At 49.7% G+C, this 13,055-nt stretch overlaps 1 protein-coding gene across 1 annotated transcript; it reads right to left on the bottom strand.

Annotated features, from left to right (window-relative positions):
* Positions 1-482: 482 nt before the first annotated feature.
* On the bottom strand, positions 483-4,659 carry PGLYRP1 (peptidoglycan recognition protein 1). Its single transcript, XM_003915744.5, has 3 exons — positions 4,045-4,659; positions 860-981; positions 483-754 (listed from the first exon to the last, which is right to left on the bottom strand). The coding sequence occupies exons 1-3, from the start codon at positions 4,329-4,331 to the stop codon at positions 573-575; spliced, it is 591 nt and encodes a 196-aa protein (XP_003915793.1). The 5' UTR covers positions 4,332-4,659; the 3' UTR covers positions 483-572.
* Positions 4,660-13,055: the final 8,396 nt, after the last annotated feature.

The following is a 13,055-nucleotide window of genomic DNA, read 5'->3' as shown; positions in this document are numbered from 1 at the left end:
TGTGGAGGAAGAGAAATTAGGGGGTATAACTGGAACCTGTGTGTGCCTCAGAGGCAGATTGGGACTCAGGCCTAGGTAAAGCTTGTACACTCTCTAAACAGTGCAAGGGCAGACCTGGGAAGAGTAGTGAGCAGCCTGTCCCCAAAGGAGTTCAAGCAAAGGTTCTGCGCAGGATGCCTTTGGCTGTGTGGTGGGAAGGGGGTGTCTTGCAGCATGGTTCACTGCCCAGGAGGACCCCCAGGACCCCCTGTTGGTGACATCCAGGCCGCTTTGGTGCTGATTCCTGGGCTCTGACCTGAGACCTCTGGGTTCTGAGCTGTGATGTTGCTCTCGAGCTGGGATCTCCGGGGTCTTGGTTCAGGGCCGGGGCCTCTGGGTTCCAAGCACCAGTGAGGAGAGTGCTGGGAGGGAAAGGGTGGGAGGGCTTTGGTCTTGTGGGAGGGAGAGAAGGAGGGGAGGTTTGTGGTGGGACCTGCTGAGGAACACATTTTGAGCTGCATCTTTATTGGAGGAGGAGGCAGTGGGATTTTTGGCCATGGGAGGAGAGGAATGGGGGGCAGATTAGCAGGGCCTCAGTGGGAGGGGTAGTGTGGCCAATTCTGGATAAGTTTGTAGAGCTGGTCGCCTGGAGAGAGTGTACGCTGCACATCCCGGTGTCCTTTGACCACATAGTTGGACTTCAGGGCTCCCTGAGCCACACCGCAGGCCACTAGACCCTGGGCTGCCCGGAGGGCCCGGGGTGGGGGCACCCGATCTGGAGGAGACAGAGGTAAGAGTTAGGCAGGGGCTTCCCTGAAGGGCAGTGGTAGTGTAGGGCCCTGTGTCAGCCCCCATCCCGACTGGCTGGACAGTCACTCACCCATGTAGTTGCCCATGAAGCTGATGCTAATGGACATGGTGTTCCAGGAGCGATCTGCGTGCGCACCCGTGAAGTTCCAGCCACGGCCCTCGTATACAAGCCCATCTTCTCCAATCAGGAAGCTGCATGGGGAGGTGGGGGGGGGGGGCTTGATGAGTGAGGGAGGGTTTCCCGAACTCCTCCTTCTTCCTCCACTCACCCTGTCTCCGTTCCTGCCCTGGTGCACACAACTTCCCCAGCATCCTTCTCACCCCTTAATTTCCCACGATAGTAACAATGACTGTGGTCATTTATTGGGCCCCTGCCATGTGCCAAGCACAGCTCTGCATACACCTTTTTTTCATCCTCATGGCAACCCTGATCACCCCATTTTATATAGATAGAATCAGAGCGGTAGAATCACCTGCCCTGGGGTCACACAGCCCGTCTGGTGCATAGCTGGGGTTTGTACCCAGGCCTCCGTGGTCCCCACCCATGTGATCTTGTGCCTTGCTCTCTCCTGCCTCCCTAGAGGATTTGTAGAAGTCCTGTTTTACTGAATCCTTGCAGGACAGCCCTCTGAGGCAGGGACTCTTTTTTTTTTTTTTGAGATGGAGTTTCACGCTTGTTGCCCAGGCTGGAGTGCAGTAGGGTGATCTCAGCTCACTGCAACCTCTGCCTCCCAGATTCAAGCGATTCTCGTGCCTCAGCCTCCTGAGTACCTGGGATTACAGGCATGAGCCACCACACCCGGCTAATTTTTGTATTATTAGTAGAGACAGGGTTTCACTATGTTGGCCAGGCTGGTCTCGAACTCCCGACCTCAGGTGATCTGCCCGCCTTGGCCTCCCAAAGTGCTGGGATTACAGGCATGAGCCACCGTGCCTGGCTGGGGCAGGGACTCTTATCATCCTCCTCTTAAGCTGAGAGTGCAGAGACTCAGAAAGCGACATAATTTGTACAAGGTCCTCAGAGCTCCCTGCCTCTCAGATCTCTGCCCTCGCCCCAGCCTGCTTCCTGCCCTTGGGGTCCTCTGGGGGACAGGATCAGAGACTCAAAGTTGGGGTCACAATCAGATACCGACCCTGGAGCCCCAGCACCTGCCTCTTTGAGGTTTCCAAGCCTGGCAGCAGATCCTTAAGGCTGATTCATTCAGCAGGTCTGATTGAGCATGTCTGACTTGGCACATGGGGATGAACTAGAAGATCAGTGCCTTGCAGCTGCAGTATGTGCCAGCTCAGCCCTCGCACTCACAGTGTCATTAGTGATGCACAGAATGTTGGAACTTCCAAATCTCGAGTCCTGAATCTGCTGCTTAGGAAGCCAGCTCCCAGAATCTGGCCCTGGTGACGCTGGCTGCTGGGACTGGCTGGTTATGGCCCTGCCATGTTCCCAGAGCCTGGCATGATGGTGGTGGGGTCGGGGGTGGTTGGTTCTCCCTGGTCATTTGTTGCATGAATGCATCTCATTTAAACCTCAGCCACCATTGCCAAGCGGGTACAGTCAAAAGCCCCATTTACAGGTGAAGAAACGAGGCTCAGAGAGAGAACGTGACATGACATGTAAAGGGGATTCAGAATGTTAGAACCAGATTCTGAATCCTAAAAGCTGAGGGCCGGACACCGGCTGCTTCTGTATGTGGTGACGTGGACCCGAGGCTGTAGAGCCAAGCTTGGGCCTTCGTGACCTCATGGGAACGCTTAGAATTGGAGCACCTGAGTCTTGGAAACAAAACGTTGAAGTTGGATTCTTTGATAAAATCTTGAACTGGAAGCGCTGGGAATACCTTTGGAAACCTCTAGACTTCTCTGGGTGGGTTTTTTTTTTTCTTTGTAACACAGCCTTACGAGGTCCTGAGAGCATGTGCTCCCTGGGTGGGGTCTATTGAAGTGGACTCTGGGGACCTGGGGATCTGGGGACCTGTGTGTTCCTCCAGTAAGCTCTGCAGGGGATTCTGATGCTACCTGGGTCTGAGAGCTTGCAGGATTCAAACGTTCCCTTCCCTTGGAAATCCTCAGGCTGGACTGCAGCCCATTATAAGGAGGAGGTAGCTGGTAGGCATGGCCCCGGACCTGCTTCAGCCGGCACCCCTTATGATCTCTTCTCCCCAGGGCAGCCAGAGGGAGTCTCTTGTATCTACACTAGTCCCTGTCCCTGCTCTGCAGGGGGAAGCCTCCCATAGCTCCCATCTTGGAGTAAAAGCTACAGTCCTCACTGTGGTCCACAAGGCCCTGCCTGGTCCGGCCCTTTCCCCATTTCATTCCGCTCCCCCGGCTGTGTTCAGCCACCCTGTCCTTCCCACGGGACCCACCCACTCAGCCCCGTTGGCTTTGCCCCCAGCACCCTCTGCCACCAGCACTCCTCTGTCAGCTCCCCGATCCCAGAGCCAAGGCAGCCACTCTCAGGGAACTTCCCTTGCCCCACCCTTTCAAGGAGCCTGTGTGGGTCTGGTCCCAGCCTGAGGTCACCCTCCCTCACCTCTTTCCTTTTATGCATCACCTCTATCACCGTCTGAATTCACCTGTGGCCTGGGCTTCTTTCTCCTTGCTGGTCTTTCAGCCCCAGGAGGCTAGAGTGGCACCGTTCTCCATGCCACATCTGGCACACTGGCTGGCACATAGTAGGTGCCTAATGGCAATAGGCTGTGGCTTTGCGGGCCCCTGTGTGCCAGGCAGTTCCTAGGTGCTTTGCCTGTATTGCCTCATTTAAGGAGCAGATGGGCCGCGATCCCGTTGACTTTGCGGAGGAGGAAGCTGAAGCCGGGAGGACCTGCCCCAGCTGGGGAGGGATCTGCCCCAGGCCTCAGCCAGCAATAAGCTGAGCTGACTCTGGAACCCAGCTCCGCACTGAGTCAGCCTGCTTTTCTGCCTCCTAACAAAGGCACCAGGCATCAGGAAGGGGCGCCTTCATAAGGCGCCGCAGACACCTTGGTGCGTGTTAGGCAAAGTCTGCCCCTTCCTCCGGGGAAGCGGGGCTTGGATTTCAGCCCATCCCCGGCCCTCACGCATCTTGGTGCTATGAGCACCTGCACCGGCCCACGCGGTGACCCGAGGAAGACATGAAGACCCTGTGAGGTTCAGTAAGCTGCTCGGGGTGTCAGCCAGGTGGCCCCAGCACCCGGCCTAGAACCGGTCCCGCTGGCGGGCACTTGCACACCTTTGCCTCTGGGGTCCCCGGTCCAACCCGTGCCTCCCCGCCACACTCACTTGTAGCCCACGTCGCACCAGCGCAGTGTCTTCACGTGGTAGGACTGCACATTCTGGGTCTGCTGCTGGCATGAGGCTGGGGTGTTGCAGCTGCTGCCCGCCGTGTGCGACACCACCACATAGTGCAAGGGCAGGCTCAGGCGCTGGGTGCACTCTGACTGCAGGGCCCTCCACTCGTCCCGGGGCACTATAGGGCTGCAGCAGGCCGGGGCTTCTGTCTTCTGAGCCTCTCCGAGTCGAAGGAAGCCGAGGAGAGCCCAGGCAAGCAGCCCGCAGCGGCGGGACATATCGGCAGGCGGCAGGGGCGGGGAGACCGCTAGGAGAGCCAGGTGGCGGGGCCGCCTTTATCTGCTGGGGGATTCCGGGAGTGGCCCGGAAAGTCTTGCTTCACACCCTGCTGGGACTCCCCTGCTGGCCCAGCAGACCCCAGACTCAGCTTCCTTCCCTGGCAGGGCCAGGGCGGGATGCACTGTGGTTGGGGTCTGGGTTGCGCCCATGGCAATGACAGGCCGCCTCGCTCAGCAGGGAGGGCCGCACAGGCTTCGCCCCGCCGTTTCCGGAAGACCCGGGGCCGGGATCCCGGTCCTGCTTGTCTCTCCCCCTCTCAGTGGAACATTGAACAACTCAACAGGAACTTACATGGCAGAGGCCCGGGGTGTTGGCACATCTCTCCGCAAGGACTGAGGTAACAAAGGTGTCCATTTTAAAAACACTTCCTTCTCCCAGGTCCAAGCCCGATGCCATTTACCCTTGCAGCCAACTCACGAGGTGAGTATCTGGAAGCCCATTTCACAGTGGAGTAAACTGAGGTTGGGAGCAGGTAAGTCACAGGCTGAGACGACGGAGGCACTGGAGCCCCGCGTCTAGAGCCAGGCTGCCTGTGTGTGAATCCTGGATACCCAGTGTGTGAGAGCCTGCAAGTGGTTTTTAAAAATGTGTATTTAAAAATATATATATATTTTTAATTTTATTTTATAAATAATATTTTACTTTTTTTTTTTTTTTTGAGATGGAGTTTTTGCTCTTTGTCACCCACAGGGCTGAGTGCAATGGTGCTGATCTTGCTCACTGCAACGCCTCCAGGTTCAAGAGATTCTCCTGCCCTGCCTCCTGAGCACCACAGGCTGTCACTTCCAGCGCCACTTTGTATTTTTAGTAGAGACGGTTTTGCTTATGCTGGACCAGGCTTGTCTCAACTCCTGACCTCAGGTAATCTTACAAGCCTGCTCCACCTCGGCTTCCCCAGTACTCATTAGTTATGCATGACCACTGCGCCTGGCCTAAGTTTTGTAATTAAAAAAAAAAAAAATATATATATATATATATATATATATATATAGAGAGAGAGAGAGAGAGAGAGAGAGAGAGCGATAGAGAGCGATCTCACCAGGTTGCCCATGGTTGGTCTCGAACTCCTGAATCTTGAGCCATCCTCCTGCCTCAGCCTCCCAAGGTGCTGAGATTACAGGCGTCAGCCACCATGTCCCGGCACCCTGCAAGTGATTGAACCTTCCTGTGCCTCAGTTTTCCCCACCTGCAATATGGGGATGACATAGTACCTGAGTCAGAGGGTTGATGAGGGATTAGATGGGTTGCAGGGGTACAGCCCTTAGAAGGTGTCTGGCACAGAGTCCCACAGTCACACCCGTGGGACTAGAACTCCAGCCCACCCTTGGTAGGAAGAAACACGCTTTATACACGGGGACCTCTGGCAGCTCAGTTTGGGAGAGGAGGGAATCTGGGCTCTGGAGAGGAACAGCCATTTGCCCAGGGCCGGAGTGTGTTGGGGTCACCTGTTGGGGCAGAAGGCTTTCCTGGGCCCTCTGTCCTGCCCAGATCCCCTTCCCATGCCTTCCTAGAGCACGTGGTGAGTTCAGGGCAGACTACCTGGTTCGTTCTTCTACCCCTTCTATTTTAGTGGCTCTTTAAAAAATTACAAAAGGGATCTCTCATTTGCCCTCTGGCAAGGAAATCAAAATAAATTACAAAAGTAACACATGCTGTAACAAGTTGAATTGATACAAAATGTTAATCACCTGTGTCCCACCCCTCCAGCGCCACCCACCTGAGGCCACCTGGGAACAGTGTGGTGTGTTTTTCTTTTTTTCTCCTTCCTTCCTTCCTTCCTTCCTTCCTTCCTTCCTTCCTTCCTTCCTTCCTTCCTTCCTTCCTCCCTCCCTCCCTCCCTCCCTCCCTTCCTTCTCTCTCTCTTTTCTTTTTCCTTTCTTTTCTTTTCTTTGTCCCCCTCTGTCACCCAGACTGGAGTGTAGTGGCATGATCTTGGCTAGTGCACTGCAAGCTCCGCGTCCTGGGTTCAAGTGATTCTCCTGCCTCAACCTCCCAAGTAGCTACAATTAGAGGCGTGCGCCACCATGCTCAGCTAATTTTTGTATTTTTGGTAGAGACAGGGTTTCACCATGTTGGCCTGGCTGGTCTCGAACTCCTGACCTCAGGTGAGCCACCCACCAGTCTTCCAGAGTGCTGGGATTACTACAGGCATGAGCCACCGCACCTGACCAGTGTGGTGTGTTTTCATCTTCCATGTCCTGCATTCTCACGTACAGTGTACTCATGCTGTTACTGAATTGTGCACCAGGCATCTGTGGCACTTTTTAGAAATTATCACATACTCATGACAAGCTTGCAAGATGCATGTTATTATTAACCCCTCTTACAGTTGACGAAACTGAGGCCCAGGCGAATGATCACATACAGGAGCTGGTGAAGCCGGGGATTGGCTACAGGCTTTCTGCCTGCAGAGTTATAAACCATATTCTCTTCCCTACAAACTTATATAAGGACATTAAAAAAAGTAACAAAATCAAAACCATGTGCATCAATTTACCTTTTGTCACCTAATATTTCATGGGCATCTCACCAGGGCAGTATATCTAATTCTAATTTATTCTTTGTAATAGTTGCACAATGTGCTGTAGTATCAGTTCAGCATTGTGGATCTTTTAGTTTTTGAAGTTTTCCAGTATTTTCCCCACACTACGCAAAATATTTTCAGACATATGTCCCTATGCACTGGTGCATTTATAAGTAAATTATAAACACAGAGTTATTAGGTCAATGAGTATACATATTTAATTAATATTACCAGATTGTTTTCCCCAAAAAGCTATTAATAATTCATATTTTTCACCAGTAATGTTTTGGAGCCTCCTTACCCCGACCCCAGAAGTGGGTGTTATCACTTCTTTTTTTTTTTTTTTTTTTGAGTCAGAGTCTCGCTCTGTCACCCAGGCTGGAATGCAGTGGCAAGATCTCGGCTCACTGCAACCTCCACCTCCTGGGTTCAAGCCATTCTCCTGCCTCAGCCTCCCAAGTAGCTGGGACTACAGGCGTGTGCCACTATACCGGGCTAATTTTTGTATTTGTAGTAGAGATGGGGTTTCACCATGTTGGCCAGGCTGATCTCGAACTCCTGAGCTCAGGTGATCCACCCACCTCGGCCTCCCAAAGTGCTGGGATTACAGGTATGAGCCACCTTGCCTGGCCAGCGTTATCACTTCTTAAATTTATAGGTATAAAGTGACAGCTCCTTTGGCATTTTTATGCCCACTCAGGAGACTGGGTATTTTTCCATATTTGTTGTCTATAGTTGGGCTTGCTTTTTTGTCATTTACCTATTCATTTCCATTGCCCATTAAAAAAAATTGGGTTGTTTGCCTTTTTGTTATTATTTGCAAATGAACAAAAGTATCACATAATTGGGATTATTGAGTTCTTGGGTGTGTACATTTTGTGTATTTCAGTTTCTTTTAGAAGCATTAAAGAATAATGTAATATAAAAAGTGTACAAACACATTTTTTATAGAGTTGATAGACTTAATAGAGTAGTGAGCTTATGAATTTTCATGAAGTGAATACACCTGTGTATCCAGTGCCTGGATTAAGAAGTAGAGCTACACTTAAAATTTTAATAGGAGTTGGTAAATACAATACCAAAAAGATTTTAGTATTTATTTTTCCCACAGTGTGATCAGTTTTTAAATGTTTTACTAATCCAAAGAACAAGATCTCATTATTGCTTTGTTTGCATTTCCTTGAACATTAGAGAGGTGATTATCTTTTTACATATTTATGGGTATCAGCATCCATCTTCAAACCATCTGTTAATCTCTTCTCTTCTGATCATTTTCTTGTTGAGTTGTATATGGGGGATATTAACCCTATGTCTTATTGAATGTGCTGCAAACCTTTTCCTCTAGTCTGTTAAAAAAATATCTAGGTTTTTCTATTATGGTTTCTGTGTTTCCTGTCTTGCCTTAAGAGGGACTTTTCAGATTGTAGAACTTTTTGTATTTAAGAAAGATTATTTTGTGTTTTACTTTTAGATCTTTACCTCAGCTAAAATGTATACTTGCATGTGGTGTGAGGTAGGGGTCTGACCTTGTTTCCAGATGGTAAGCCATTTGCCCAAGTTCTGTTTATTATATAGGTAGACCTGGTTTTAAATTTCCATTCTTCCCCTTATCAGCTGCATGATCTTGGGCAACTGGATAGCAATTGACACAGTCGACCACTTCCTCTTTCTCAAAATACTTATTTCCCTTAGCTTTTGTGATGTAAGACTGCCTTGATTTTCCTTCTGCTTCTCTGGCTGGTCTTTCTTCTCTCTTTTTTTCAGAGTAATTCTTCCCTCCTGGACCCTCACACCATATATTTTGTGCTGAGTGATCTTATCCACATAATGGCTTCAGCCACAGTCAAAATGCAGAGGATTCCTGTATTTCAGTGTCTAGTCTGGAGCGCTCAGTTGAGTTCTGGATCTGTGTATCCGCCTGGCCACTTGACGCCTCCACTTGGATGTCCCACAGGCACCTCCAACGCAAAATGACTCATGATCTTCTCCTCCACATCAGCACTCTCACAGGAGTTCCTGTCTAAGGGAATGGCATCACCATTTTCCCATTATAAAAGCCATACATTTGAGCATCATCCTTGACTAATTCCTGTTCCTTCCTTTGTTGTACCCAGCGCCCAAAAGAATGCCCAGCACATGGTAGGTGCTCACTAAATAGCTACTTGATTGAATGGATATTCTACCCACCACCAAGTCATGACACTGTGATGAATTAGAACTCTTCTATTTACTTCCAGTCTCTGCACCCTGGTCCAGACACTGCCTCCTTTCATCTGGATTTTGTCCTGCCTCTTCAGTGACCTCCCAGGATGCACTCTGGCCTCTGTGAGGCCAAAGCTCTGCCCAGGTCTTTTCTGAAGGTCACCCTCAAAAATGAGTCACATTTTTCAGTGGCATCTCATGATTCCTAGAATGAGGCCCAAGCTCCTCCCCATGGCCAACAGCACAGGCTGCCTACAGTGTGGGCTGACCCCATCCCAGCCTCACCTTGCTCACTCCCAGAAACCTTTTTCTGACTCCTGCAGCCACTGTCCCCTTCTTGCTGTCCTTGAACATGCTTTGACTACCCTGTCCACTTGGGGACTTCAGACATACCGGGTATAAGTTTTAAATAGAGGAACCTAGAACTAATTCAGAAACTTTGTACCTGAGCTTTAAGACAACAAAACACCAAGCCAGCCTTTTGTAAAAAGACAGGACTATTTACACATCAGATTCCTTTTTTAAATTTTTATTTTCTTTTTTCCCTTTCTTTTGCCTGTTTTTTCGTTTGAGGCACAGATTCCTTAAAGACACTAAGAATATAAACATTAGCTAGCTGGAGTGAAGCCTTCCATTGTGAGAGTTTTATTTAGTCTGTATCTTTAAAAAATGTATTTACTTATTTATTTTTTGAGACAGTTTCACTCTGTTGCCCAGGCTGGAGTGCAGTGGTGCAATCTTGGCTCACTGCAACCTCTGCCTCTTGGGTTCAAGCAATTCTCTTGCCTCAGCTTCCGGAGTAGCTGGGATTACAGGTGCCCAACACCATGCTCAGGTAGTTTTTTTGTTTTGTTTTGTTTTTTTAGTAGAGATGGGAGTTTCACCATGTTGGCCAGGCTGGTCTTGAACTCCTGACCTCAGGTGACCTGCCTGCCTCGGCCTCCCAAAGTGCTGGGATTACAGGTGTGAGCCACCATGCCCGGCCATATTTACTTACTTATTTTTACATACAATATAAACACTTTAAATAGAGTTGAAGATCATCTCCGTGCACCAAGTGGTCAAGCCCAACACCCAGGATCCAGCTGTCAAGTTCAGGGTAGCCCTTGAGCCTCTCACTCTTGACTCCAACAGGGTGAGCTTGCTATCCTTGTGGCATGGGGCCTTTTGCATTGTGGATAATGGAGCGGCTCATGTAGTCCATAAGTTTTGTGCGTACCTGTGTACCCTGTCCCTGTGAGCTGGTCCTGCCCAGTACCTCGGTGACCTTGAGGAAAGAAGCTGAGGTAAGACCTGGCCTGTCTGGCTCCTCTACTTCCTTCCTCAGCCCTCAAATTCTGGCCCCCACCTCACTCTTTAAATTTATTTTTATTTTAAATTTCATTTTAGAGACAGTCTTGCTTTGTCACCCAGGCTGGAGTGCAGTGGCACCATCATAGCTCACTGCAGCCTTGAACTCCTGGGCTCAAGGATCCTCCTGCCTCAGCCTCCCAACATGGTGAGATTATGGACATGAGACACTGCACTGGGCCTGTTGTGTGTCTTGTCAGCCTAAAATTGAAACATGCCTTGTGAGCATTTACTGCAACTTCAATGAGTGATTATTATGTTGCCTTTAATCCTGAGAGACTATATTACTTGTATACTTTTTTTTTGATAGGGGAAAATTAGATTTACTCCCTATGTGTTTAAATATCAGAGTCACTAGCTGCCCTGATTTAATCTGTTATAATTAAGTCAGTTAAAAAACTACTCCTTGGCCGGGCGTGGTGGCTCACACCTGTAATTCCAGCACTTTGAGAGGCCGAGGTGGGCGAATCACTTGAGATGAGGAGTTCGAGACCAGCCTGGCCAACATGGTGAAACTCTGACTCTACTAAAAATACAAAAATTAGCCGGGCATGGTGGTGCATGCCTGTAGTCCCAGCTACTCGGGAGGCTGAGGCAGGAGAATTGCTTGAACCTGGGAGGCGGAGGTTGCAGTGAACTGAGATCATACCACTGCACTCCAGTCTGGGTGATACAGGGAGACTCCATCTCAAAAAATAGATTAAAAAACGAACAAAAAAACTCCTCCAGTTTTCTTGCTGTTAGCAAAAAACATGTTCTTTGTTTTATTAAAAATGATGAAAATAAAATCAAATGGTGATGATTACAAGGACATATTTAAAATACAATGCAGAATCTTCATTTACCTTTCACTCCTTGCTGCTCCCAAGCCTGTAATGCTCTCTCCCTTCTTCTGCCTCATCTAATTGTCAATTGTTGTTTCTTCTGTCGCCTCATCAGGATGATACCTCGTTTCTGTTATTTTGGAGGAGGATGGATCCCCCATTTGCTTTCCTCACATTGTTTCTTCTCCTTTGCATTCGTCACTACTGTAGTTTCTAATTTACTTCTGTATTTTTCTAATACTAGGTTGGTGCAAAAGGAACTGCGGCTTTTGCCATCAATGGAAAAATCATGACACTTGAGACTGAAAGAGGGAGCTACTAGTAATTATTATAATTAATAATTAATTATGCTGGGAGGCCGGGCACAGTGGCTCATGCTTGTACTCCCAGCACTTTGGGAGGCCGAGGCAGGAGGATGACTTGAGGTCAGAAGTTCAAGATCAGCCTGGTCAACATGATAAAACCCTGTCTCTCCTAAAAATACAAAAATTGGCTGGGCGCGGTGGCTCAAGCCTGTAATCCCAGCACTTTGGGAGGCCGAGATGGGCGGATCACGAGGTCAGGAGATCAAAACCATCCTGGCTAACACGGTGAAACCCCGTCTCTACTAAAAAATACAAAAAACTAGCCGGGCGAGGTGGCGGGCGCCTGTAGTCCCAGCTACTCGGGAGGCTGAGGCAGGAGAATGGCGTAAACCTGGGAGGTGGAGCTTGCAGTGAGCTGAGATCCGGCCACTGCACTCCAGCCTGGGCGACAGAGCGAGACTCCGTCTCAAAAAAACAAACAAACAAACAAAAAAAAACTAGCCGGGTGTGGTGGCAGACGCCTGTAGTCCCAGCTACTCGGGAGGCTGAGCCAGGAGAATGGCATAAACCCGGGAGGCGGAGCTTGCAGTGAGCTGAGATCCGGCCATTGCACTCCAGCCCGGGTGACAGAGTGAGACTCCGTCTCAAAAAAAAAAAAAAAAAAAAAATTAAATTAGCTGGGCGAGGTGGCGGGCGCCTGTAGTCCCAGCTACTTGGGAGGCTGAGGCAGGAGAATCGCTTGAGCCCGGGAGGCAGAGGTTGTAGTGAACTGAGATCGCGCCACTGCACTCCAGTCTGGGCAACAGAGCCAGATCCTGTCTAAAAAAAGCAAAACAAAACAGCAACAAAACCCCCAGGAGTTCCTGTACCCACATTCTAGTGGGGAAGACAGGAAGCAAATTAACAAACATCTAATAACTATTTTAAAAAGCCAGATACACGATATTTCACGTGGATGACCCGATTGACCTGCTGCGGGTCAGGTAAACAGACTTCCGGTTCGCATCCTCAGCTTGGTCTTGAAGCTGGGGAAAATATGCTACACGGTTCCCCGCTTCAGCCACCAGAGGGCGCGCCCTCCCCGTGTGTCGTCTTTAGCGCACTTTTTCTCCCGCTGCTGTCAGTCACAGGGCAGCCCCTTAGCGGAACAGAGATCCTGTTCTGTGATGTTCCTGGGGGCCTGCCTCTCCCAGGGAGTAACGGGCTCCTATGAAGAGTAATAGCAACCATAATGTAGAGACTAAGAGCAAAGAGTTAGTGAGTTTTATGCTGATGTCCAAAGTCATAGGGCATTTCATTTTTCTTTTTTTCCTTTCCTTTAAAAAAATTGGCTGGGCATGGTGGCTCACACCTATAATCCCAGCTCTTTGGGAGGCCGAGGTGGGTGGATCACCCGAGGTCAGGAGTTCGAGACCAGCATGGCCAACATGATGAAACCCCCATCTCTACTAAAAATAT

This window comes from Papio anubis, chromosome 20 (assembly GCF_008728515.1).
Source record: "Papio anubis isolate 15944 chromosome 20, Panubis1.0, whole genome shotgun sequence".
Taxonomy (NCBI): Eukaryota; Metazoa; Chordata; class Mammalia; order Primates; family Cercopithecidae; genus Papio; species Papio anubis.
The sequence above is the reverse complement of the archived record's forward strand: the minus strand, read 5'-3'. Positions and strand labels throughout refer to the sequence as shown.

Excerpts from the sequence above, each read along its gene's own strand:
- PGLYRP1 (XM_003915744.5), bottom strand. The coding sequence starts at position 4,331 with ATGTCCCGCCGCTGCGGGCTGCTTGCCTGGGCTCTCCTCGGCTTCCTT. Across the intron at positions 982-4,044 it reads TGGTGCGACGTGGGCTACAA|CTTCCTGATTGGAGAAGATG; the intron begins GTGAGTGTGGCG and ends CTCCCCATGCAG. Across the intron at positions 755-859 it reads CTTCATGGGCAACTACATGG|ATCGGGTGCCCCCACCCCGG; the intron begins GTGAGTGACTGT and ends TGTCTCCTCCAG.